The sequence below is a fragment of the Aythya marila genome (assembly GCF_965140915.1).
Source record: "Aythya marila genome assembly, chromosome: 24".
Classification (NCBI taxonomy): Eukaryota; Metazoa; Chordata; class Aves; order Anseriformes; family Anatidae; genus Aythya; species Aythya marila.
Genome location: NC_139065.1, coordinates 4,363,749 through 4,389,753, shown reverse-complemented (window position 1 = coordinate 4,389,753; position 26,005 = coordinate 4,363,749). Strand labels below are relative to the sequence as shown.

Genomic DNA, 26,005 nt, shown 5'->3' with positions numbered 1-26,005 from the left:
CCTAAGGCTGTTTTGCAGGAAGAGGGCATTATGGCATTGTTGACTTCAATAGCTACCTTCCTGCATTTCCTCCATCATAAAATGCTTCCGAGGTGCAATCCTCAGGCTAGTGCCCTGCTCCAAATGATCGGAGCCATTGAATCTCCTTTTATTTACTAGTGCAGCATTACAGAAGTGCTTCCCTTAGTCTCCTACTTCTTAGAAGTCTTGCATCTTATCTGAATTCATCTACATGCACTTCACAGCAGTGTAAGGATCCTGAGTCAGCTCTGAGCAAGTGAACTCGCATTCCAGAAGAATGCTGGAGAGGTAACCAGATGTTCCCCTCGAGGCATCTCACTTCCTTCTCAGCACAGTATGTAGCCCAGGAGATGGCTATCTTAAAGAAGATGGCACTCCCTTTTGAAGAGAATTCTTGAAACTTTTTGATGTAGTTGTAGAATGAATTCTGCTTAGCATTTAGAATTCAGCCATGGATCATCTTGAAATGAGAGACTTGTACCAGCATTTACATGTGTGATGTTAAATGCAAGTAATTTATTGAAAAATACAGTATTTGTTTTGGCTTCAGCCCTAGGATTGGACTGTGCTGCATAATGTTCGAGAGAATGGCTGGATCCCTGAAGGACAAAGCCATCAATCTTTGTCACAGGACTTCTGTCTCTCGGTGGCACCCAGCACAATGGGGCTCCAGTCCCGAGGGAGGCCTCTGAGCATCAGCATAGCAGGAACGTTGAGTGCCGTGCTGCTTTCCTTGCCTACAGATGAGTTTCAGCCGCTGTGATTAGATGACGTGTCTGGAGGCAAAGGACTGTTTATTGTGCATTACTCACTGACTTGTGCAATAAATCTGTTTAAAGTAGTGTTTCTTCTTGCAGCAGGATGAGAAGACGGTGGACAGCAGTACGATGACATCCTGAATGCCAATTAATATTCCACGGGCATCCACATTAGACAGAGTAGGCCGCAGGCAACCAACCTTTATTTTAACCTAATCTCTTGGTGATTTTAAGTACTTCCCAAAGGTGTGTTTTTGCTATCTGCAAAAAAGGAATCCACTTTAAATGAGATTATTTCAAGGCAGCTGCCGTTGACTGAATTGCTTCTCATCGAGAAGTAGCGTGGTGGTTCTTATGTCTGGGCACCATCACTGTTAGACTTCTGCGATCATTGACATGCATTTGCTTTCTCATTAGTCCTGTTCTGATAACTCCAGGACCTCAAAAGATGGAGCATCCTCCCCCTTGAAATGAAAGTGGCCTCATTCCTAGCAATCTGCAGCTTGTTTGGTACTTTAGCTTGGTAGAAATAATCTTTTGTGTTAAGTCTGCTAAACCTCTAAGCATAAACGTGTTGTTTTTTTTTTCATTAGACAAGTGGAACATCCAGTGATGGAGATGATGAAGATGACCAAGATGAAACATACTTTTCTGTTTCTCTGTCTCCCACTGGAATCAGGTTATATACATTTAATCTCTTTTCCATCTTTATTTTGGCTTATTTTAACATTTTGGAGAAGTTTGTTAACCTGCAGGTAAACATCTTTGAAAGCACAGAGATTGTGGAAATTCCTACTTAGAAAAAGCCTTGAGAAATGTTTGGAGCTAGATAAACAAGACTTCCTGGAGTTAGAGTGCCTTAAGTGCAGCATTTAAGTCTTGCCTGGGATTCCTGTGATCCCACTGTCATGACTGCAAACAACAAAGAGTCTGTTGTGCTACTGGATGTGCTAGGGCACTCAGAAACTTCTGAAGCTGAGTCAAAATGATACTCGTGCAGTTGTGTTGAGTTGTAATAGCTCTTCTTGATGCTCAGAAAAAATGGATTTTCCTATCATTCTTAGAACAACAAACAGCAAGCATATTCAAGAATATCATTCTTGTTAATTACTTGTGTGCCATGTCCCAGATGCATCTCTATCGGGAAATGAGGTGTCCAGTATGAGAGTTAAGAAGCACTGCACTGTCCCTCTGTTCCAGTTACAAAAAGGTGGTACTTGTGTTAATTTCAAAAGGTAGTTTTATATCTAGATGTTTTGCTTTGTCATTTGTGTTTTTTTTTTTTTTTTTTTTTTTTTTTCCATTCTGCCCTAATTACAAGATTCATTTCCTTGCCTAATTGTAAGTCTGTATTATAGTCTGTGATATGTCTGAAAGATAACAGATGTTGGTTCTGTAGAATCAGTGATGAGAGTTCAGGTTACCTGAAACAACACTTGTTTGCTTGTCTGTCTTATAGAACCAGCAGGAAGAGGCCAAAGAAAAAGAGTAGGCAGTCACCAGCTCAGAAGAAAATGAAAACAGTTGATGTGGAAGAAATGATGTTGGTACCAGAAAAGGTAGAGGACAGAGAAGCAGCAGTACAGGAAAAGGGGGAGGACAGAGCAGAAAAAGCACAGCAAGCAACCGTTCAGTGTTCAGTATCTGAAACTGTCAAGTTTGTGGTCCTTGCACTCTCTGTGTTTCTGATCTTCGTGCATCTGACTATGATGGTAATACTAACAGTCTGCTCGTGATCTGCGTTCTGGAAAGAAAGAGCACTGCGACACTAAGCAGTGCTTAGCAGTGACTACAGAACTGAAGAATGCTCTTTCCTTTCCCTGCTATGTGTGAACAAGGTCTTCAGGTAGTGAATTAAAAGGCTGGTTGGAGGGTAAAAAGTCTGTGACTTGTCTGTACATAGTGTTCACTCTATGCAGTGGTTCTAGCTCCTGGAACTGTGACTTGCTGTACTGTTTCTTTTCTGCTGAAGCCAAGTTGACACTTGGATGCATGTTTTGTGCCCCAGTTAAGAGATCTTCACTCAGAAGGGTTTGGAGTTCTGTACGGCTTATTTTTTTTTCCTAAACTGCCTCCAGCAGGGATTATTCTGTCTCTGAGAAAGTAAAGCTCCTCTAAGCTCTGGTTGTATTACATTTGAGAAACACCAGATATAAATTGAGGGAACAAAGTGCTTCCCGTCTGGCAAGACAGGTGATGGCTGTAGCATAATACAAACTATGAAGGCTCAAGGGAGGAGTTATTATGTCTTAACCACTTCTGGAAGAATATCCTTTCCCCTTCAAGTCTAGAAATGCTACTAACAAGGGGGAGTGGTGGAAGTGAGGCTCTGCTGTACATAGCCTGCTACTTTCCATCTGAAGAAGATCTAACTTTGTGTGATGTTTTCATAAATCATGACACTTGGATTTAAATGACTCCTGGGTTAAGATCAAAATGAGTCCTTTCAGTATTTTTTCATTTCACAGGAGAAATGCAGAACTTTTGGTCTGGCACATAATCTGAAGGAATACACTGAAGCATCCTAAAATTGCTGAAGGCATTTGATTCTAAAAACAGCTCATTTTCTCTTGTCTATGTGTGCTTTGCCAAGAAATAAAACTTAATATCCTTACATCTGACACTGCTTGGTTTAAGAGGAAAATCCTTCCTGTGTAAATTGTAACACAGTAAGTTAATGGTACAAGATAGTGAATGATTTCCTCAACTTTTAAGTCCTTCATCTTTACTATGTGTGCACTTTATAATCTTTACTTCGTATCTTCACAATGCCTTTAATATGAGGTAAGAGGTTACCTCTCTTCTAAGTAGGATAAATGGTAATAAATGAGGAGTTTGACTCCTGTAACAGTCAAAGTAGGATCAAGGTTGCTGCATTTCCACTAAGGTGTGGTGTTAGCTCTGTATTCTCAGAGGTTTCCTCCTTTATGAAGCTCATTTTCCAGTTTAGCAAATGTGATGAAAGCTGGAATGTGTAGTATATTTGCATGATGTTGCTTTCATAGGAAAATAATTTAGCTATTTCAAATTGCTATGTAAATGCTAGCCATCAAGTAGAATTGCTTCCCTGTTAAGTAACTGATGGACCATGTCGGTTCTGCTTCATGCTTAAGGCTTTGCTCTGCAATTCTTATATGCCCCCACTGTCTAGCCATCTCACATTTCCTCTGCAAAACCTTGTCTGGGATGATCCAATCGATGCATGGTTGCTTTGATGTGGTTATGTAGGATGGCAGAGATGTGGCCGTGCCATTTCTCCTGGATTTAACAGCCCATCCTGCTATGGAGTTTAACGTGTTCCACAGCAGGTGGGACTGCTGTTTAACTCTCAAATCTGCATTGAACTGCAGAATACATTGCCACTGGAAAAACGAAATGGCCAGTGGGGGCTGCTTGTAGGTTTGGAATGCTCCAGTTCTTGTCTGTACCCCCACATTCCAGTTTCCTGTGGGTCCTGGGAAGTGCTCCTTTGCTTCTGAAAATACTTATCTTCGTGTTGGTAAAGGGTAGCCTTGCAAACGGATCTGTTTATGGCTGGCACAGCAGAAAAGTTGTTAAACTACCAGGTCATTCTCCTCATACTGAAATAATCCTTGTGGATCACAGGTAGAACTCCACGCCTTTTTATGTACTAGAATTGAGGGCATTGTGAGACAGCAAGGAGAGCACGCAGCAGACAATTGATGTTGAAAAATAACTGGCATTAACTTCAGAACCTTGTTCTTTTCAGGAAACAAGTTGTTGGTTGCTGTCATTTGGACATCTTACATGCTGGTATGGAAGGAGGTGGAATTCCTCCTCTCTTAGGGTTAGCTGGGGTGCCCCATGTGTATTTTCCCACTTCTTTTTCTGTTCAGTATTTACTGGGTTGTCTTAGTCTGTCCTTTCAATTAAGGATATCAAAGCATTGGCTTCAAGGATGAGGATTTTCAAAATCCTTCTTGGCAATGGATGACAAAAACATTAACCTCCTGTTGCTCAACATATAAGGGGTGTATCCTCATGCTGAGGAGCATGTGCTGTTCTGATCTTTATATGAAATAAACATGTTAGTGCCCAACATTGTTTTATTGTCTTCGCTTTGTTATCCAAATATTCCTCACTTTAAAAAAATAAAAAATAATAAAGTGTAGTGGGAGGGAGGATTAGAGCAAGTTCCTGGGCACATGAGGTGCTGCAGCTTAAGCTGTGCTTGGAAAAGAAACTCGCAATCTGCCTCTCTGTTGCACAGGAGGTAGGCTTGCTGGGCTTGTTGGAAATGACAGCTAGCCTCAGGTTCCTCCCAGCCTCAGGTGGTGGTATTGACCCTGTTACTGACCAACCTTCTGCAAGAAAAATCTGTACGCAGCTGCAAGTCTCGTTAGTATTGGATTTGAATTAAAAATGCCTTCATTTAAACTCAAAATGGGGAGACACAGACAGCTTCCTCCACCCCCAGAGAAGTTCAGTTTGTGCCAAGTCTCCTCTAGCTCAGTGGAAATTAGTGAGGCAGCGTAGCAATCTTGCCAGAACGGAGTAGGAACCAATCCTGCTTCCCTGGGGAGCGAGTTTAGCACACATTGTGCTTGTTCATTTTATTGAGCAGCTCACCAAAACAAACAAGTGTTGTGTAGGTGTTGTCTGACCCACTGAAGGTGAGCTGTGCCCATTCCATCACACCTCCCAGTCCCTGCTCCCAGGTTGGTGTAGTCTCAGCCACTAAAATTAGACTTAAAGGGAGTATTCACTTAGGAGGGGGCTATCTTTAAGGTAAGGATGCGGTGCTGCTCTACTCATGCATGCTGTGTACTAAAGGGTATACCAAGAACTGCTCTGGAACTGCTGATGCTAGCTCTAGGTCACCATGTGATTATTTTTTTTTTCCCGTATTTTTTTTTCTTAAGGCTTTTTTTTTTAACTCTGTAAGACAGGGTTGTGAATCCTTGTAATGAGTGCAAGGCGCACTAAATGGGCCGCGTGGTGGTGACCTCCAGCAGTAGGTCTCAAAGTGGGGCAAACGCTGTGTCCCAGGGGGACTGGGGTGGTGACTGTCTTAACTCGTTTCCAGTTGTCAGTATTTACAAGAAGTCTGCTTGTGGGATAGTCTGATGAGGAAAGAAAATGATGATCCTTGAAAGTGAGCTGGAGGATCTTGCCCTAAAGGAGGGATTTAGGCTGCACGGTTTGGGCTGGCCTTCTCTCCCTACCCAGGAGGCAGAATCCAAGTGCATTCCCCTTCTTCCTCAGAAGAGGAAACTCTGTTAAGGTGTGATTTAAGGAGCACATCACCCACGGGGATTTGTGCCCTCCACACGTGGCATCCTGACATCTAAAGGAGAACGGGCCTGGCACCTCCCTCAGATGGCAGCAGATTCAGTGTCCTCATTGCTGGTCTGCAGGTTTTCTTGTCTGAGCTCTCTTTGCCTCCAGCCCCTTCACCCTGCTTTGTGAAGTTCCTGTGAAAGGTTAAATAGGATCACTGATGAAGAGATGTCCCAATGCCACCCACATCCCCCAGCCCAGCAGCTGGCCCTGCATCTCAGGCATCTTCCCTGCCACTTGGAGCCTGCTGCAGGCCGGCTGCGCTCCGGAGCCGTCTCCCCACATCTCCAATTCCGTGTGCTGCAGCCTCCTCCACCACAGACCTGTCAGCAAGGATCTGTGCCTGGCAGAAACAGCTCTGGGAGAGCGATGACAGCCAAATGGTTGCTAAACGGGGAGTAGCTGGAGTGCTGCTGTAGCAGGGAGGTCAATTATAATCGACTTCCCTGTAACACCGCGCTGTGTTCTCAGAGACACCCCCAGGATGGGCAGCAGCTGGGGCTGGAAGTTGACTGGAGATGGAAAGCTACGAAGATGAGAACGGGTCTGATGGGTGAGAATCGTCTTCCTCCAGTGTTTGCCTTGCTCTGCTTGGGGACAGCTTTTCTCTGCTGCCACAGCCACGTGAGCAGCTCGGAGTCCACTCACTGCTGCCCTGGGCTTTAGCTACGTGCATACGTGCCCAAGATCTTGCAGGTGGAGAACCAATTTTAAAGCCAATTTATAAAGAGCAAGGAGCACACAAGGGAGATGCCTGTCAGAGGTGTTTGCCAAGCAGTCGTGGTCCGGCCAAGCCGGGAACGAATTCCTGCAGAAGGACACACGCAGGGTTTTGCTGGCTTGTCACAAAAGCATCAGGTGTCAGAGCCAAGAAAAGAAATTCTCACTAGTGAGAATTGGGTAAAAATACATTGTTAGAGATTAATGCATTTGCCCATAAATTTAGCTTTGGGGATCAGCAAAACAGAAGGAGGAAGGCAGGTTCTGAGACGTGGAAGTGTTTCATTGTGGCAACCTTTGGAACAAAGCACCTTGGCTTCTGAAAGCATTTCAGTTTGAAACTGCTCTTTTTCTTTTGACAGCACAAAATACTTACACGTTTAGACCCCACCAGAACCACCCAAACAAAAGAAAAAGATTATCTTCAATTTAAATGAAAACGTTGAGGTCAGAGTAGGAATTAATTCACCGAAATCTATTAAAATAGTATTTCTGTTGAAACAAATCAGAATTTTGCATTTTTTACCCACACACCCCTTACAAATCCTTTCTTTAAACATTCTGCTCTTGTCTCTTATCGTTGCCTGGTCCATGAATGATTAACCCCTCCTTCTTTTGAAGAGTAGAGAACAAAACCCCGCAGTCCAAAGTCCCTTTTCTTGCTTAGGCATTCAGCTCTTTCTCCGAGCTAGATGCGTTTTGCAAAAGACCCAAGGCACGTTTCCGTGCCCTGCACTCGAATACATTGACTCTTGCTGGGCTGCTCAGGAAGGCGGGTGTGATCTCCCACTCTAACAGACGATCCCTTAGTGAATACAGAAGAGATGCAGCTGGTGATACCAGCAAACCATTGCTTTATTCCACCGTTCTGGTAACCATTCATGGAGACCAGCTATTCCCTGCTATGTCTCACATAAACCCTCTCCCTAGAAACAAACCATTATTTTTTTCCAGTTGTAAATAAACACGAACTTGCATTTTTTTTTTTTTTTAATAAAACACATGCAAACCCAGATGCACGCAGCCTCACTGGTTAAACAGCTCAAAGCCTTTCCGTGCTGCTGCTGCAATCCTGCTAACTGTAGCTAATCTTGAAGGTTACTGGGTGTAGTTTTTTTTTTCCCTGCAACTGTCTTTTCAAAGTGCCTGTCTCTGCTGAAATGATGTCTCTCTGCGTTTGTCAGCCGGGCAGACACAGCTGGTGGACTTCTCCCCGCGGGTTAAATATTCTGATTGAGAGATCCCGAAGCTCTCAGCTCCTGTCTCCGTGCATTAAGGTGACTATCTGCACTGGAACCAGCCCAGGGCCCTGCAGGAGGGAGAATTAATTAATTAACTAGTTAATTAACTGTCAGGTTGCCAAATCTCCAGAAGAAATGACAGTCCCCCTGCATTGCCCCCCACCGTTTGCTCCGGGTGCTACAGCCACTGCTGGCACCCAGATGCGCATGGGCAAGTCCTGGCCCTGTTGCTTGTTTTTTTCCCCTTCATCTCCATAATTCTGGTTTCTTCTGAAAGAAGGCTTTTCTGGTTTTGGGGGCAGTGCTTTTTGGCTGTGTTTTTTCCTGTTTTTTTTTTTTTTTTTTTTTTTTTTTTTTTTTTTTATTTCATCTCCTGGCCTGCTTGCTGCAGCTGAACACGCCTTTCCCAGACCTGATGGGAAGTGGTCCTGGCAGGAGCGCTCGTTGGACTGAGCTGGCTCAACCCAAAGCGATGCAGGTAAGAAAAAAAGAAAATAAAATGTTGCTGTATGGCTCATTTGTGTAACTTACAGGAATTCCAGCAACTCTCCTGCTGTTCCCATGGAAACAGATGTTGAATTGCAGGAAACTGCTACAGGTTTCCAGCACTATTTCTCTTCCTTTACCACCGACACCACCTTTATCATTTCCCAAGCAACCCGGTAAAGTTACCTTTCCCTTTCTGCAGCACCAATCCGGAGTTTCCCTGGGCTGCCTCCACCCTATGGGTTCCTCGAGGTATCCTGAGGGGCACAAAGCTGTGCAATTTTCACCATTCAGAAAGCATCTGCTGGGCGAAGCCCTGCCTTTGTGGGGAGGCTGGGGTGGTGTGGCGCAGCATGCAGGCTCCGTCCTGCAGAAACACACAGTTATTTTCCAGCCTGTCAGGTCTGGTTCATCCACCAGGCAAGGCAGCAGCCGGGGACCTAGCATCTGGGGCTTCGTGGCCATGCTGCTGCTCCTGCCTCAATGATTTTGTCCAGTTTAAACCCGCCTTCTTCCCCTGCCTTCATCTCTCATCTCCTTTCTCTTGCCTTTTGCAGGTGCTGCTGTGGTGCGGAGCGCTGGCAGCGGGCAGGTAAGCCTGCCTGGATCGATCTCAGACCCGACCGTGGCAAGTGAAAGATCACTGAGGGGTCTGTGGGGTTTACTTTGTTTTGTTTTTAACTTGGGGAATGAGATGCTTATGAAGAAGAAAGGGTATTTGGATTAATAAGTTGTTAGCGTTACGTATGTAGGACTGGGAGGCTGAGGAGGGTCAGGGCTGCCTGGCTGCACCCTCCCTGTCCCCCTGCAGTCGCTCACCTCGCTGCAAAAACCCGAGAGCCTCACCCGTGGGATGCCCTGCAAGGGGATGGGGCAGCCCCCCATGACACTGAGCAACAGGAGGAATGGGATGTGGGAAGCAGGGAGGAAAATGAAAAGGAGATGAAGGGCTCGAGATCAAACAGCCGCGTAAAACAAAACACCAACAAATAAAAATCCCACTTGGGATAAATCCTCGTGTCCTGAGCCAAGGCTCTCAACCCCAGCCCCTAAAGCAGGAGCTCCCAAATGGTTTGAGAAACCAGGCTGCTGTTATGTTTCAGAGGGGTTTGTAAAACCTGGTCTGCCCTCAGCTTGAAGAGGGTGAGTGGTGCATGGTGTGGCTGCAAGGGGCAGCTGCAGCCCTTGCTGCATCTTCCAGCTTGTCCCTGCTCAGCTGTGCCCTGGGACCAGCTGCCTGCTGCTCCCCGCATGGTGCTGAGCCCAGCCCCTGGGTGCTGCTCCTGGCTGGAATTACTTTCTAGTTATTTTCGTGTCCTTCTGAAAATGCCTTTTCCGCATGGGAAGGCTTTCTCCTGGTGGCAAGTTTGAGACTTGCACTGCTCGTGACTGCACCTAAGCCTTTATAAGTTAGCATCTTGCCAGCTTGCACCGTGCATTTCAAAATAAAAACATTCACTTTGTGGAAATGCCTGTGTTAACTGAATTGTAGCTGGGGAAGGAGAAAAAAAAAAATAAGCAAAAGCTGGCTGGTGACACGGGGCTTGGACTGCCAGCCCTGGGTCGGGACCTCATTTGCTCAGTAGTGCACAGACAGAAAGGCCCTGCTCATCTTTGCTGCTGAGAGCACACGGGGTGGATGAGAAGGTGTTGTGTTGGTTTTGTTTTTGTTTTTGTTTTTTTTTTTTTTCCCCTAACAAAACTCTGAGTGGTTTTAAGCAAAACACAAGCTTTGGTTTCCATTTGCCCTTTCCATTTACTTGGTTCAGCCGGCAACCTGGGGCCTTTCCTTTCCTTCCTTACGCCTCCTAACAGCTGTGAAATGTTCTGCAGGCAGGTTTTTGGTGGCTCGAGAAGACCTTTTGTGCTGGCTCTTACCTCTGGCTGTAAGCAGGGCAGCTTGGAAACCCGCTGGAGACCTTCGCTCAGAGCTGCCTGGCCTGATCTGTGAACAGTCTGGTAAATAATAATAACAAGTTACAAATACTAACTGTCCAATAATGCCAGACTGCTAATAGCCCCCCTGTTAAAATCCACTTCAGTGAGGTCTTTTAAAATTTCTTAAGAGGTAAATGCCTTTGTAATGAACATCTTCGTGTTAGATGGGCCCCGTGCTTGAGGTTTTTATTTAAATGTAAATTGAATCCTCCCATCGGAAAGCTAACGGGAGATTAAAATAGCTGGTAGGGGATGAGAATTTGCTTTTATGTAGTCGTTTGACTCAACTTCTTGTTGATTTCCTCATTTCTCTTATTTTATGGCTGGAGCTGCTTTAAAATAGTTTCTTATCTGGACCAGCACGAGCTATCAGCGGGAGCAAACCTTGGCTGGCTCGCTGCAGGCTGGCCTTGGGGCAGCACCGAGGGGTTTGCAGGCCAGAGCTGAACCTGGAGCCTCTCGTGGCCGCCTCTGGGGACTGTCACCCCCGTGACAAGGAGCAAGCCCCTCCAATCTGACCACCTGGGACCCTTCCAGCTCTGAAGGGTGGGCTCGGGCAGTCAGCACCGTATGTAGGCCGTATGAGTGATCCCCGAGGATGTTGAGGGCTTGCGGAGCTGACGGAGGGTCCTGAAGGCTCGGGAGCATCTGCTGGGCTGAGCTGCGAATGCCCCTCTGGGAAGGAGCTTTAAGGCTTGCTGGAAGATGCGTTGAAAGGATATTTATCTTTTGCTCAGAGATGTTTTTTCTGGACTTGAAGTTATTCTGCATCACCTTCGGGAAAAGAATAAAGAGGCAGGTCAGGGAAAGAAAAGCCCTGGATGTCATCAGGCTGGGAAACTTCTGCTTTGGAGAGGGCTGGGGCCCAAAGGTCCCAATGTCCTTATCCCACCTTGTAGCGTTCTCATTTCTGGACACCTCGAGCCTTAATTTGGTGAGCAGAAGCTCTGCCATGGCAGGGGCTCAGCAGGGGCTCAGCTCCCCAACCCCGAGCAGCAGCACCGGGCCCCCCAACACCACGTCCCCAGCCCAGCAGCCTGGAGCAGGGGGCTCGGGGGCAGCCCCCCGTGGGGCAGCTCCAGCCTGGGACCTCTGCAGCACTTCCACTGCTCCCTTCTGCCTCCTTTTTTTCCCGTTCCCTCCAGTTTCTGGTAGTTTTGTCATCGCAGCAGCGGAGGGCGGGCGGGGGGGAGCCGCTGTTACAGAACATCCTGTAACAAGGCTGCGAGCGTGGGGAGCCATAAAAGGCTTAAGTATGGGGCTGGTAATCCAGTGTGTACACACGCACGCACGCACACCCCCAGCTGCAGACACCGAGGAAGATCCCGGCCGCCGCACCAGATGGGGAAAACTCTGGCTCCGCTCGTCCTGCGTCTCCTGGAGGCAGGCGAGTAGGGCCGAGGGATTTCTGCTGCTTTCCTCGCTGCCCTCCCACGCAGCCTCCCCGGCTCCTGCCGGCGTCCTCCTTCCCCTGAGCGAGCGAGGGCTGCGGGGAGGAGAGGGGTGGATGCGTGCGGGAGGAGGCGCTGAGGATCGGGGCTTCCCTGCCTTGGAGTTGAAGGGTGGTTTTAGGAGAGCCCCGCGCTGCACCCGGGCTCAGCACCGCGGTCCCCAGCTGTAAGTAGAGCATCTTGGGGGGGGGGGATTGCTGCTGGGGGGCTCGTGGGGCAAAGCAGATTGCACCGAGCACAAAACCAGGCTTTTCATGTGCAACCAGAAAGGAAGCTTTGATTTTGTGATTTCTCCCTAAGAAGTGGTTTTAAGGAGGCTGTTTTTTGTTTTTTTTTTCCCCATTTATTTGTTTTGTTTTCCCACTAGGATATTTTCTGCCTCTTTCCCAGGCCAGGCCCTGGGAGCCGCGGCAGCTGGCAGAGCTGGGTGCTCTTGGCATTCCCTCCGGAGGGATGCAGCCTTAATTCAGAGTAACGGGAGATGTACAGACAACCGGAGGGACTGCGGGGCTGGGGAAAGATCTGGGGTATTTGACCCATGGAAAGGAGAAGCTCTTCTTGCAGAGCAGTGACAGCGTTGAGGGGTGAGGGGAGGGGACGCAGGACGCAGCGGGGAGCAGGACTCCCAGGGACAGCTGGCAGATTTTATTTTCTCCTGGTGACATGATAACTCCCTCTCTCAAGATAAAATGTAATGCAAACAAATCGTATCTTTTTCCCACTCAGGAAAAAAAAAAAAAAAAAGGATGCTCTCCATGCCTTCCCTTTGCTGACAAGTGACAGAAAATGAAACATCTCTCCCCGTCCCATAGCGTGCTAAAGCTTCTGCCATCCCTCTGATTTACAGCCGCTGGGTTGTTAGCTGGGGAATATTTCCTTCCACAACCTCTCTACCTTCCTGTTACCGACCTCAGGAAATTGCATTCGGCATGATGAGGCTGAAAATGATCCCGAGGGACTGCTGCTGGGGGAAGGGGTGAAGCCTAGGGGGGGGTCAGGTTGTTCGCAGCTCCAGCAGCACACGCAGCTATCTGCAAGGAGATGCTGAGAACCAGAGGGGATGAAACGAGCTGCTGTGAGTGCTGCTGCTTTTTCTTTGCTGGCCATAAAGGTACCGTTAATCCCCGTTCATAATTGCTGTGCTTTTGCTCTCTCCTTGAAACTAAAGTCTCTCTTTTTTTTTTTTTTTTTTTTTTTTTTTTTTTTTTTTCTCTGGCGGGGTAATTGGCAAAGCCGGGGACCCGATGGGTTTTTAGGTTGTTATTTTTCTGGGTAGCTGTTACTATGGAAAGGAAACTTGACTCAGTGTGAGGAGAGGTCAGAAATACCAGGCTGCGAATTTCAGGCGTGTTCCGTTTAAAACCTCAGCTGCCAGGGTCTGAGCAAGGAAGGAGCAAAGGCAGCCCCGGAGTCCTTGGTTTGCAGCGGTGTTTTTAGAAGTCTTTTTTTTTTTTTGCTTAAAAGTTGTAGTCGCTTGAAAACCCAGGCTTGGTGACGGCTGACCTTGTGGGCAAGCGCCGTAATAGGACTGTCAAAGCTTATGAAAGGCTGTCTGTGTGCGGGTCGGTGTCACCCAGGAGTGGCACCAGGCTGGGTCACGCAGCACCTGACTGCAGGGGACCTCAGCAAGGAGCAGGTTGCTGCCCTGGGACCACGCAGGAGGGTGAGGGTTTTGGGTGGGAAACTTGGGCTTCTCCCAGGCTGGAGGGACACAAAGGTGCCAGACTCTTCCAAAGGCCCTGGTCCTGTTCAGGGATGTGAATAAGCAGTGAGGACGTGATGAGAGCCGTGCCTGTGTGGGTGCTGAGCCCTCCGGATGGTTGTAGGAAGGGTTTTTGGGGTGCTGGGCTGCTGTGAACCTGATTGTGATCAGGTGGAGGAGCAAAGGAAGGGGACGGGGGGATTCAGGGCTCCTGTCTGGGTGCTGAAAGTGGGAAATGTGGCCCAGGAGCTTCCTGGGACATCCGACCCCATGAACGTCGTGTTTCCTGTCTTTGCTGGAGCGAGGAGTCATTTTGTGCAGCAGAGGCTGTGCTGAGCCTGCAGGGACGGGGCCTCCTCCCGCGGTGCCGATGTTTATCTGCCAATGCAGAGGGCGATCACACCGTGACATTTATGTGCTTCTAGAGGAAAAGCAGCTCCCTTCAATTACAGTGATTAACAGCCAGGTTTACGTGCTGCTCCCACATCTGAAACTTTTCCACGTTGCCTTTGTTCGGGTTGCTCTGCGTCCTGCTGTCTTCCAGGGTGGCTGGAAACAGCATCGAGGAAATCCCTGCTGCATTTCCCCTCCATTCTCATCATCTGCTGGTTTTCAGCTCTTGACAAACTCCCTGCTCCCATCCAAATTGAGACGTTCCTGCCCCGAGCTGTGCCTTGGGTGCTGTGCCCGAGGAGCAGGAAAGCAGCTGAATATTGCCAAAGCCTGGATGTGGGGATGGGAGAGCAGGGACACGGGGGGACCAGGGCTGGCAGCTGCCCCGTCCCCATCCCGGCAGCTGGGGAAACTCCAGGGCATCTCCACCAGCCTCCTCCGTGCCCCCTCCTGCCTGCTCCTGGCCTTGCTCTGTGACTATTCCTTGGGTCAGGAGTGGGTTCCCTGCCCTGAATCATCTCCTTCTCGCTGTCTTCATCACAGCCTGTGCTGTGTCATCTCTCCCTGCTCTTTATTTAATAGAGTGCAGGCAGCCAAGGCAGCGCTGAGCTGAAGCTGCTGACTCCTGCGTGGTGCTGAGGAGCAGGAGCTGTGATTCCTTCCCGGTGCTCGCGTGCTATTTCCAGCTCATTGTTGCCCCTGTTCCTGCCTCTCCTGTGACGCCAGTCCCCCGTGCATTGAGAATAATCCCTGCAGGGGCTGGGGGGCTGGCAGACAGGCTGGTTTCAGCCGAGCTTTGCAGCCCCTTCCTTTTCTCACGCTGGCTGGCACGCTGCACGACTGCCCAGGGCTTTTCTGGCATGGCAGCTGGGTGAGTACGAGAGCTTTTTCTCAGCGGGGAGCAATCTCTCTGATAGCTTTCCCTGTCTGCATCTTTGTTTTAACCTGCTCGTGGTGACAGCGAGGAGCACGTGGGTGTTTGGCAGGTGGAGGCGGTGCGGGGAGCGGTGATGCTCTGGGCGCACGGCTCCTGCGGGCTGTGGAGGGGCCCTGGGTTTGACGGGTCGCTGGGTCCAGCTGCAGAAATTGGGGGTCAGTGCTGATGGCAGCGGAGCTGAGACTTGAGCCTGGCCGCAAAAGGATGCCAAGGACGTTTGTGGTGTTCACCTGGATCTCTGGCAACCCTGAAAGGAGGGGAGGAGTGGTAGGGAATGGAGCAGGCACAGCAGAGGGCTGCTCCTGGGGCCGTGCAGGGGCTCTAGGTTCTTTGGAGCAGGTTGGGCTGGCATCACACCCGATCAGTAAATAGTGGGTCCTGTCTGCTTGGGGGCTGTGTAAGGTTGGGGGTCTCTGTCTGTTCCTCCCTGGGTGGAGGGTATGTGCCTGTGAGGCACGGGGAGCGTGTGGTGATGTCTGAGGGTGCCTCTGAGCATTAAAATTAGAAGGTTTGGGAGTGGCTCCGAGGCCTTTTTGCACTTCCTCCAATTTGGAGAGCTGTAAATAGGCTGCCTTTTCACCCTGCGCTTACGCAGCCAGTTGCAGTGCAACATTCAGGGGAGCGTATCGCCCTGGAGAAAAGCCTGTTGGGTGCAGGGTGGGGATTTCAGCTCCAGCTGGGCCTGGTGCTCGCCCTCCCCAGCCGAGGAAATCCAAACCTGGAGCATAAAAGCTGCTGAGTCCTGGGGAGATGAGACAGGGGAGAGAGCACGAGCAGCCACAGGCAGCAGCGCCGGGTTCAGCGACAAGATCTGCCCTGTCGGGGCAGCTCATCACTTTGGCACATTCAGCACAGCCTGGTCTCTAAATCACAAATCGTTGGAGGTAATAAATGCCACTAAAGCGGGCCCTGGTGGGGGCTCAGCTCCGTCTGCCATCTCCTCTGATAGGAAAGCAATTACCATTCATTTGGATTCTAATGTAGCCATTTAGGAAAAACACGTTAATGCCTCTGATTTGTTGGGTATAATTAAGTGATAATTCCCTCTGCCCTGGAGGAGAACGTGGCTGCAGCGCGCTGGGCGTTTGGGCAGCACATTTTGGCAAGTCCCACGGCACAGCACCAGTGATGCTTCCTAGTGGGGCAGCGGGTGATGCTGGGCAGCTGGAGACAAAGGGTGCGGGTGTAGTGCTTCAGACTGACCTCGATTTTCTTTTAAGAGCATAAAATCATAGAGAATCCTTACTGCAAGGCAGCTGGGTTCAGGCAGGGCTTTGCACTGACACTGCTAAGCGCGGTGGCTCTCCGGGTGCCCCGGTTCCAGCTGTCTGGGACCGCAGCTGGGATGAATTTGCAGGTCTTTGCTCTGCCTGTACTCACAGAGAACCCAATAGAAATGCTCACCCACCCCCAAGTCTTTGAATCTAACTCCTGGTCTTTGTGTGCTAATATGCTGGAAAAGATTTTTTTAGGCAATGCCTTGCTAAAAGAGGACCAGTTAGAAAATTATGCTTGAGATTTGGATATCTGTAATGACAGCAGAGAAGCTGTCTGGCAGCAGCAGTGAGGTTCTGCTTTTGTCAGGCGTTTGAGTGACGTGTTTCATCCCAGGACTGCACTTTGTAGTTGAAGAAATTGAGGGACAGGGCAGGAGAATGATTTATTGGAGGTCAGAATGCAAATCTGACACGCTCCTGGAAATAGGAGCTGGCTCTGCTTTCCTAATTTGCTGGACCGTGCTGAATTTGTCCACGGCAATGCATGAAAATTCACCTGGAGAGAAAAAAAAATATTAATTATTCATGAAAGCCCTGGTCCGGAGCTGCTTAAACTGCCAGGGCAAAAAATCCCCGAGCTGATCCGGTTGCGGGCAGCGATGCACATCAGAGGACAAGGTGCTGCAGAGATGGAGGACAACAGCTGCCGGTCTCATCTGCTGCTTGCCCCTCTCTCTTCGGCTGCTGGGAAGATGCAAAGCACGGCGTGACTCGCTGCTGCTCTTGATTGTTGCTTTGTGTTCCTTTGTACCGTGGCCCCCGCGGTGCCGGGGCTGTGCGCATGTGCTTGCGCCGGGTCCTGCTGCTGGGGGCTCGCATCCCAAGAAGTGTTTGTGTGTGATGAACCGAATTCTTTATGCAACACATAACGCTCGGCTGGCTAGTGAAATTTATTTGGGGGAATACGTTCAAATAAACAAGAATCCCTCCATCAGCCCCGCTTAAATTGATCGGGTTTTGTGCCAGCTCGGGCTGGTAAGTGAAGCAATTTTGATGGATCTCCATCCAGTTGTCTGCGACCTGCTGATCCTTTTCCATCGCTGTCCTCTAATTCACACTTTCAGGGGAAAATCAGGGAACTAACATGGTCAGATGCTCCCTGCGGGCCGTGCCCCGAGGCAAAGCAGGCGGCGAGGAGCTTTTGGTGATGCCCGAGATAACCCAAGGGCCACATCCACCTCCCTGCTTGGCTGGTGGGCACAGCAGGCACGGAGCTGTAGGAGGAAGATTTGGTGACCCCAGTGTGCTGCATGCATGGGGATGCAGGGTCTGATCCTTGCAGGGAGCTCTGCCCTGGTGCTGTGGTCCCCCAAAGCACCCAGATCCCCACCCAGCTCACCCGAAATGTGGTGAAAGGCGGCTGTAGGTGGCTGTTGCTATGCTACAGGCTCCGGCTGTCGGAGGGGAGCCGTGGCCAGGGCTGGAGGAGGAAGCTGAGCAGCAAGGCGAGGTGTGGGGCAGCCACAACTTGGTCCCAGGGCAGGCAGGTTATGGGGCTGGAGGCCCACTCGTGTCCTCTCAGGTCTAAATGAAGCAGTAGGAAATGGGTCTGGCTGTCTCTTGTGGAAGAAGGGAGTCTGCCTCCCCAAAAAAATAAAAGAGGACCATAACAATTTGATGCTTTGTTTGTGCTTAAGTATTTTATCTGGGAGAGTCCAAGTTGCTTTGTAGCCCATCCACCATAATGTGTCAGAATAAATACGAAATATCCCCCAGCAGATCTGCTGGCTGGCAGCCAGGAGGCAGAGAAGAGGGTTTGGGAGCAAACATCAGCTCCAGGGGCTTCCAGACCCCGGGCTGCAGAAACGGGGGCAGCCAGCCCTGCTCCACCACCGGGCAGCTCCTGTCAGCAGGGACGGGCTCCACGGGGCTGCAGCATCCTCAGGGAAAGTCTCAGGGGTCTGCAAAGGGGACCGAGAGGGAACAGCACCGTCCTAGAGCACAGCAGTGTGGGGAGGGGTCTGGTCTGTGCTGTGCTGGGGCAGGATGCTTGGACAGTGTCCTGCACAGCTAAATGCCCTGCCAGGAGCGTGCCTGCGGTGTCAGCAAGCTCCTACCCTGCTCTCCTGTCCCCAGATGTGTGTGCCAGGAGAGATTAAAACAGGGTCAACACAACCCCTCCTGTGTCTGAAGGGCAGTTGCTGGCCCACGCTGGTTGCACAACCAAGGTGGAGATGCTCGGTGCAGGCTGCACCTTCTGCCACGCCGCGCGAGCAGCTGCCTTTGTTCCCTCCCATTTGCTCTCTCTCTGCCTTCCTGCACTAATTAATCTCATCTGCATCGCTTAGCGGCCGTTCCAAGGGAGAAGAGGGAGAAAATAAAAAGGTGTGCATCAGGGCTGGTGCCTCTGCCCTGGTGCTGCTGGCAGGACCCCGGTCAGGGCTGGGGGGGTCAGCGCTGGTGGTCGCTGTTCACAGCCGGGGTGGGGGCAGGAGCAGGGTGTCCCAGCGTGTGTGGGCAGACCTAGCCAAGGGTCAGGAGGAGAAATCAGGTCAGAGAAAAGGAGGGCGCGAGGAAAAGTTCCCGAGCAGGCAGGAAGGCAGCCGAGGAAGTGAGCAGACGGCTTGCAGCCTCCTCAGCTTGAGCGTCGCTTGGGGGCGGGGATGCTCAGGGAGCAGGATCACAAACTGACTCCAACCTCCCCTGCCTTTTTTTTTTTTTTTTTTTTTTTTCTCCCCCCTTTTGTTTTGTTTTATTTTTAGGCTCGTTCTCCGCGTGAGCTGCTGAGGCAGACCGGGAGCTGCAGGATCAATGGAGACGCACTGAAAGGTACCGTGGGGTGCCACGCCGTGCCGGGGGGATGGAGGGGCTGCTGGTGCAGATGCGGTGCTTTTGGGGAGCTTTGCTCTGCTCCTGGCTGCCTGCAGCTCTGTCAGGGGAAGGACGGTGACCACGCTTCATGCCTCTGCACCTCTCCGCTCTGTTTTGCAGCCTAGGCACCTCCCCGCGGGCAGGGAACCCATGCTGCCGCCATGGAGGTCGCCAACAGCAGAGATTTCCAGTGGAAAACCCTCGCCCCGCTGCCCAGCCGCAGGGTCTACTCCACCCTGGTGGAGGCTGGCGGGCAAGTGTTTGCCATCGGGGGCTGCGATGACAACGGTGTCCCCATGGACTGCTTCGAGGTCTACTCCCCCGAGGCCGACCAGTGGACGGCGCTGCCCCCCATGCCCACGGCCAGGGCCGGGGTGGCGGTGGCCACCTTGGGCAAGAGGATCATGGTGATAGGGGGGGTCGGCGTGAACCAGACGCCGCTGAAGATAGTGGAGATGTACAACGTGGACGAGGGCAAGTGGAAGAAGAGGAACTCGCTGAGGGAAGCGGCCATGGGCATCTCGGTGACGGCAAAAGGCAAGGGGGGGTTGGTTCTGGATGCATCCTTCCAGGCTTGCTGGGGGGGGTCAGCATCCCTCCGTGCACCAGGCCCAGAAGCTCTCTTGGCAATACCACAGGGTCGTGTTTTTCCCCAAAAACCTTTTCTGTGCTGGTAGAGGTTGAGACCCATGTGTTCCATCCCACCTGCTGAAGGCAGCAGGCTGTTCTTGGTGCCTAATGCGGTGCTCAGCTCTGCCCCGGAGCCACAAGTGCAGGTAGCTGGCTGGATTTCATGCAGGTAGCTGGCTGGATTTCACGCAGGTCCAAGCTCCAGAGTCTGGAGCTGAACTCCTCCAGGGCTTTGCAGCCAGTTCAGGTCTACTTCTGCCCGAGTCCCAGACTGGGGGAGAGCTGAGTGGGTGCACAGAGCTGGGAGAGCCCCAAGCCGAGCTGGGGAGCTGGAGACGTGCAGGTCTCCGAGCTGTAGACCAGCTTTAACCTGAGGACACGTCTCTGGTCCAAGCCCAGAACCAGGCAGAGGGGTCAGCTTCGTAGCAGTGGGCTCAGATCAGTACACGGGAAAGGGAAGCACCTGGGCTCCTGGGGTCTCCTGCCTGCTCCCCTCCGTGAGCTTAACCACAGCCTTAAACACACGCTGCTAAATGCCTGCAGGGCTCTGCCTTTATCAGCCCATCTCATTTTTTTTTTTTTAATTTATAAGCAGGGATGTGGAGCATTGATTTCCTTTAGCGCCTTGTGCCGTGCTTTGAGGCCAGGCAGCTTCCCGGCGCTCCTGGGTCACCAGCCCGATCTCTGGGCAGCCTCTTTGCAAGCTGCTCCGTTTGTTTGCTTAAGCGGCTTTGAAAGCTGCTGTCAAGGATTATTTAAAAATAATATTTACCATCTTGGAGGTGATTTTCTCTCTGAGCTTGCCTATTGACTGATGTGGAGGGGCCAATCCAGTGTGTGGGGCTGGGAGCAGAAATAACTCCCCAAATCCTCCAGCCATGCGCTGGGTCTCTGCTTTTCCAGCTGCTTTGTTGTAGGGCCACTGTTGCTGTCTCCTGAGCTTTGTAGGGTGCCATGCTTGCTGAAGGAGATAATGTGGGTGCCGTGGCCAGTAGGGTTTTGTTCTGGGGACCCAAGTTTGCTGCTAGCCAGAGGTGGACGTGGCCAACTCAGAGAGGAGCCGGCAGCTTGAGTGTGGCATTTGGGCTCCAGCCCTTCCAGTTTGGGTCACATCCTGACCCAGAGCTTGTGGGGTGAAGGCAGCAGAAGAGAGGTGCTGGGTTTGCTGCAGTGCTGTGACCTCCCCCCTTGTTGGGTGTGTGGGGCAAAGGAAGAAAGGGAGAAATGATGTTACCAAAGGGAAGGGGACGCAGGCTTACATCTGCCTGCTCCTGCCCAAAGGCTCGGGAGCAAAGGGCCCTGCGGCTCCCACCCTCCCTGCACCCCGAGCACTGTCACAGCACCCAGGGGTGCCAACGCCATCCTCGGCTCAGTGTCCCTGTCCCCTCCAAGGGACTGTGCCAGGAGCAGGGCTCTGGGTGCTGAGGGAGGGGATGAGGAGTCCCGTGAGCAAGTCCCAGTGGGGTTGTGGGCATGGTGTGAGGATGTGTACATTCTTGCACGGGGCTGTTTCAAACCAATATAATAATTTTGTGCTTTTTTTTTTTTTTTTTTTTTTTTTTTTGCTTCTTGGCCCTGCCCAGACTACAGAGTCTATGCGGCCGGAGGGATGGGGTGCGACCTGCGGCCGCACAACTACCTGCAGCACTACGACATGCTCAAGGACATCTGGGTGTCACTGGCGGCCATGCCCACACCCAGGTACGCGGCCACCTCCTTCCTGCGAGGCACCAAGATCTACGTGCTGGGTAAGATCTACGTGGGGCTGGCGTGGGCTCGGGATTTGTGTTCACACCTCCACAGCAAGCACCAGAGAGAGCCCGTGTGCCTTGACCGCCCCGGGAGCTCAGAGATCCTGCAGCAGCTCGGTGCCAGGGCGATGCCCCCCTTTGTTTCCCTGCTCGGTTTGCAGTCCTGGGACTGAGCTACTGAGTGAAACCACTTCTGTCCGTGCTACATCGCCCAAGAACTGCTCGCCTTCCAAAGAGTCAGCCTTTGACAGGGAAGGTCCCGCAGTCGCTGGGGAATGCAGGACCGAGCCCGTTACAGGGAGCAGTTTTCCTCAGCCTTACAGAAAGGGGAACCACGGCAGGGAAGCGTTGCCGTTAGCTCACAGCCAAACGCACAGAGCTGGGATCAACCCAGCAGCCCCAACGGCCCAAACCACCAGATAGCACCGGCTGTCTTTAGGGTGCTACCAGAAAAAGGCTCTTTTGATCTATTTTGCAGTTTGTTTGCTGCTAGCAAACAGTCTGGGGGCCCAGCAGCGAGCACAGGCTCTGCTTTCAGAGGCACGGGGAGCATCCGAGCGGAGAACAGCTGCTCTCCTTTGCCTCTGATCGCTGGGAGAATAAAGCAGGTCCTTGGCGGCCGCGGTGGCAGCTGCCTTGGCTCTCCTGCTCCGTCGGGAGCGGGGCTGGGGCTCGCTGCCTTGCACCGGCGCTGAACTCATCTGAATTGCAAAGGCTCCCCCAGCTCCAAGCCCTTCTCTGCTGTGCGTTTGTCTTGATTAAACGGGCGCATACTAAACACCTGCCTGCGCTCCCTGCCCGCGGCTGCCGGCACGGAGGGAAGCGGCGGGTGTGACGCACGGGGAAATGAAGTGCTTTAATTTTATCAAGCTGCAGCGCAAAGAGAGGGAGTGCGAGGGGGACAAGGTGCCAGGCTCAGCAGCCCTCATTCCAGGTGATTTAGGACGTGAGGACGGCATCAGCTGGCAGCTCGCTTGCTCTCAGCCTGCCCCAGGAGCATCCCTGGGGTCCTGCTGGTGCCGTTGGCCAAGCCAACCATCCCTTCCTTCCTTCCCATTCCTTTCATCCCTTTCTCCCCATTCCCATTCCTTTCATCCCTTCCTTCCCATTCCCATTCCTTTCATCCCTTTCTCCCCATTCCCATTCCTTTCACCCCTTTTCTTCCCATCCCCTCACCCAGGCGGGAGGCAGTCCAAGTACGCCATCAACGCCTTCGAGGTGTTCGACACCGAGACCCGATCGTGGACCAAGTTTCCCAACATCCCCAACAAAAGGGCCTTCTCCAGCTTCGTGCCCACGGAGGACAAACTCTTCAGCCTCGGGGGCCTGCGGCAGGGCCGGCTCTACCGGCAGCCCAAATTCATGAGGACCGTGGACGTGTTTGACATCGAGCAAGGTGGGGCTGTCCCGGCTGGGAGGCAGGCGGTGGGGGTTTGGGGTTGGGAGGAGAGCAGAACCTCTCATCTGCTGAGTGTTTTGGGCGTTGAACCCCGTCTGCAGCGAGGTCTGCAGTCTGGGATAACGAGAGAAGGAAGAAAGGGAAAAAAATCACAGGCCAGAGGGGTTCAGCAGCTGCTGGGTTCGGCAGCTCCCTCCCTGGCAAGGTGGTGAGGAAGCTGAGCACCGTGTCACAGGGTTTTGTGACCCCAAGGTGCAACTGCACATCCACAGGGAGGTGGGAGGCTCAGGAATTGGGGGGTTCCCAAGGATCAGTGGCTCTGCCATGCCCGTCTGTCCTGTCCCAGGCGGCTGGATGAAGATGGAGCGCTCCTTCTACCTGAAGAAAAGGCGAGCAGACTTCGTGGCCGGCTACCTGAAAGGCAGAGTCGTCGTGGCTGGGGGGCTAGGTGAGGTGCTGGGGGCAGCGGTGACACTTGGGGGTCGGGGGGTGTCGTTACCGAGCGGGGAGCAGGGGAAAAGGACCCCATAAGGGGATGGGCTTCGGGGTACGGATGAGGGATGCTGGCCAGTGCTTCCCCAATTGCTTTGTATCCCCAGGGAACCAGCCGACCGTCCTGGAGTCGGCGGAGGCCTTCCACCCCGAGAAGAACAAGTGGGAGAGCCTGCCCCCGATGCCCACCCCGCGCTGCGCCTGCTCCAGCATCGTGGTCAGGAACTGCCTGCTGGCGGTCGGCGGGGTGAGCCAGGGGCTGAGCAACGCGGTGGAAGCCCTCTGCGTCTCCGATTCCTAACAGAGCCCTGCCCCAATTTGGGGACCCCGCTCCCTGCTGGTGCTGGGCTGGCTCCTGGTGGTGCTGAGCTGCGTGAGCATCGCCTGAGCCGCCCCAGGAGCCTGCTGGAGGCTGACACCAGCCTTGCTCCGAAGCTGCTGCTCCCATCCCTCCTGGGTGCTGCTGTTCGGGCCCCGCAGAGGGAAGGAGATTTTGGCCAGGGTCCCCCTTGGTCATCTGCAGAGCCCCGTGGGGAAATCCAGGTGAAGGGACCGCTCTCAGCACTGGTGTGTGCCGTGTCCTGCCAGCAGGAAGGGCTCTGGGCAAGCATCTCCCCGCTGCCACCCTGACCCACCACAAAGGCGACGGGTTTGGGGGTCAGGAGAACCCAGCCAGGTGGTTCAGGGAGAAGAGACGTGATGCCCTCGGAGCACCCTGGGGTCTGCGTGTGCTTCCCTGCACAGATCCCTTTGGTTTGCAGCGAGGGAAACCCTGGACCCGCAGCCAGGCTGAGGGGATCGTTCTTTTGCCTTCGTAGCAAGGCTTTCCCTGCGCACCCGTAGCATTTCACTGTCACTTTGCCAGGAGCCGGAGCACGGGGCTGCCGGTGCTCCTGGGAGGGTGAAATGCCCAAAGGACTGCTTCGGCAAGAGGCTGGCCCTTACCTTTGGCACAGGAATGGCACAAACACGCCTTCACAGGGGTTCACGAAGAGGTGGCCTCAACCTGCTCTGTTCCAGCCTGGATTTTGGCTCCTCCAGTGATTTGGGATCTGCTGTTCGCTCCTGAGAGAAAGGAGCAGAACTGAGCCCTGTGGCTGGAGCTGGAGCCCTCTCCTGCCCCCGGGGCTGGGCAGTGACTTTGGTGACAGCCTTTTTCCAGGGGCGAGGACAAAAAACCCCAGGCCCCACGGCCAGCAGCCCCCAGGCACCGCTCCCTCTTTGGGTTCGTCCTTCCCGGGCAGTTGGAGGGAGGGCTCGAGCCGCCGGGTTACACTTCCAGCTTGTAGCAGCTGCCTCATTAAAAGCTGTCTCCAGAAGAGCTCTCGGACGAGCCCGGTCTGTGCTAAGGGCTGGGCCAGGACCCTCTGCCGTGATTAGGTGATGAGGGGGGATTCAGGGCCAAAAAGGGGGAGATGGGGCCAGCTGTGGCTGAGGTCAACACATCCCTGCTTGGGCATCCCTTGGCATTTCCAGGGACACGTCCCTTCTTGGGCATCCTTTGATATTTCCAGGGATGCATCCCTGCTTGGGCATCCCTTTATATTTCCAGCATGCCCCATCCCTCTCTGGGGACAGTTCCTGACCTGAGAGCACCGTGGGGGTCCTGGGGGCGACCCTGCCTGGCACAGGCTCTGCAGGCAGCACAGAGCACGGGGGACACCGTGCGGCTGCCGCTGCCGTGGCGCCGGGGCTGCCTCCCAGCCCTGAGCCCCCTGGGGACAAGGGCAGGGGTCAGGGCTGTCTGTGCCCCCGATGTCCCCTGGCTGCTGTCCCCCTGGGCCCTGCCGTGGGTGCTGGGGCTCCTGGGCTCTGCTGGGAAGCAGCGAGGCGAGGGCTGCGTTTGAAGCACGGCGCTGTCAGCTCCAAGCCCTCTCCCTCTCTGATCTCCAAGCGCCGCGGCGCCGAGATAAAAGGGGAACAGCACCAACTGCAGAGCGAACAACCTGCTCGCTAATTATTTACATCCCACCTGCTTGTCTCTGCCGAAGTACAACCAGCCTGTCCCCTGTCACGTTCCCATCCATGGTGCTGCCGCTCCGTTCCCGTCGGGGAGGCTGCAAACACAAACCCCAGCGAGGGAGCTGAGCCTCAATGTGCGGCTCCATCTGGGCTGGGAAGGAGCCCAGAGCACCCCCGTGAGTGCATCCCCAGGGTGCTGCCTCCTGACCCCATGAAACATCCCTAAAGCTGTGAAAATTGGAGGAGAGGGGGCTTGGAGGAAGGGAGGGAGCCTTCACCCTCTGTGGAACAACCTCCCCGTCTCCCGGCACAGCACATCTCCATTGCAGCCACCTCTGCACGGCCGAGAGAGTCTGTGGCTGGTAACGAAGTGTTTGCCTTTGTCCTCAGGGGACCTTTCCCACACACGGCACAGCCTCGTGCTCCCCTGCTCCCGCACCAGCCCCGGTTATCACTGGCTGGGGCTCGGGTCCGGTGTCTTTGTGAGGCTGGAGCGAGGGGAGGAGGAATCCACCGCCTTTGTCTGGCTGCAGCACAGCTGGGGGCTGATCCTTCGCTTTCTCCCCCCCCTCCCAGAAAGGCTGCGGAGCGAGGCAGACAAAGCAGCGTCGTGGGAATAAACCCGCTGCAGGACTTAATGAAGAGGTGTCAGGGGCTGGGGACGAGGCGGGGGGGAGCCGGTCGGCCGTCAGAGCTGGAGATGTGCCGAGCATTCAGAGAGGGAGGGAAGGAGCT

At 52.7% G+C, this 26,005-nt stretch overlaps 1 protein-coding gene across 3 annotated transcripts; it reads left to right on the top strand.

Annotated features, from left to right (window-relative positions):
* Window positions 1–11,793: 11,793 nt before the first annotated feature.
* KLHDC8A (kelch domain containing 8A) lies at window positions 11,794–24,618 on the top strand. 3 transcript variants are annotated; one of them, XM_082778311.1, is made up of 7 exons: window positions 11,794–12,082; window positions 18,928–18,994; window positions 19,157–19,573; window positions 21,250–21,414; window positions 22,598–22,813; window positions 23,163–23,264; window positions 23,416–24,618. In XM_082778311.1, exons 3-7 carry the CDS (start codon window positions 19,198–19,200, stop codon window positions 23,607–23,609), a joined length of 1,053 nt encoding a protein of 350 aa, XP_082634437.1. In that variant the 5' UTR covers window positions 11,794–12,082; window positions 18,928–18,994; window positions 19,157–19,197; the 3' UTR covers window positions 23,610–24,618. The 3 variants fall into 3 exon arrangements, with proteins under 3 accessions (XP_082634437.1, XP_082634439.1, XP_082634438.1); XM_082778313.1 differs by lacking the exon at window positions 11,794–12,082 and adding an exon at window positions 12,999–13,027; XM_082778312.1 differs by lacking the exon at window positions 11,794–12,082 and adding an exon at window positions 14,862–14,882.
* The last annotated feature ends 1,387 nt before the right edge of the window (window positions 24,619–26,005 follow it).

Bases quoted from the DNA above. Each gene is read 5' to 3' on its own strand.
- KLHDC8A (XM_082778311.1), top strand. From the start codon at position 19,198: ATGGAGGTCGCCAACAGCAGAGATTTCCAGTGGAAAACCCTCGCCCCG. The intron at 21,415-22,597 runs GTAAGATCTACG...CCCCTCACCCAG, and splicing joins CACCAAGATCTACGTGCTGG to GCGGGAGGCAGTCCAAGTAC. The intron at 23,265-23,415 runs GTGAGGTGCTGG...TTGTATCCCCAG, and splicing joins CGTCGTGGCTGGGGGGCTAG to GGAACCAGCCGACCGTCCTG.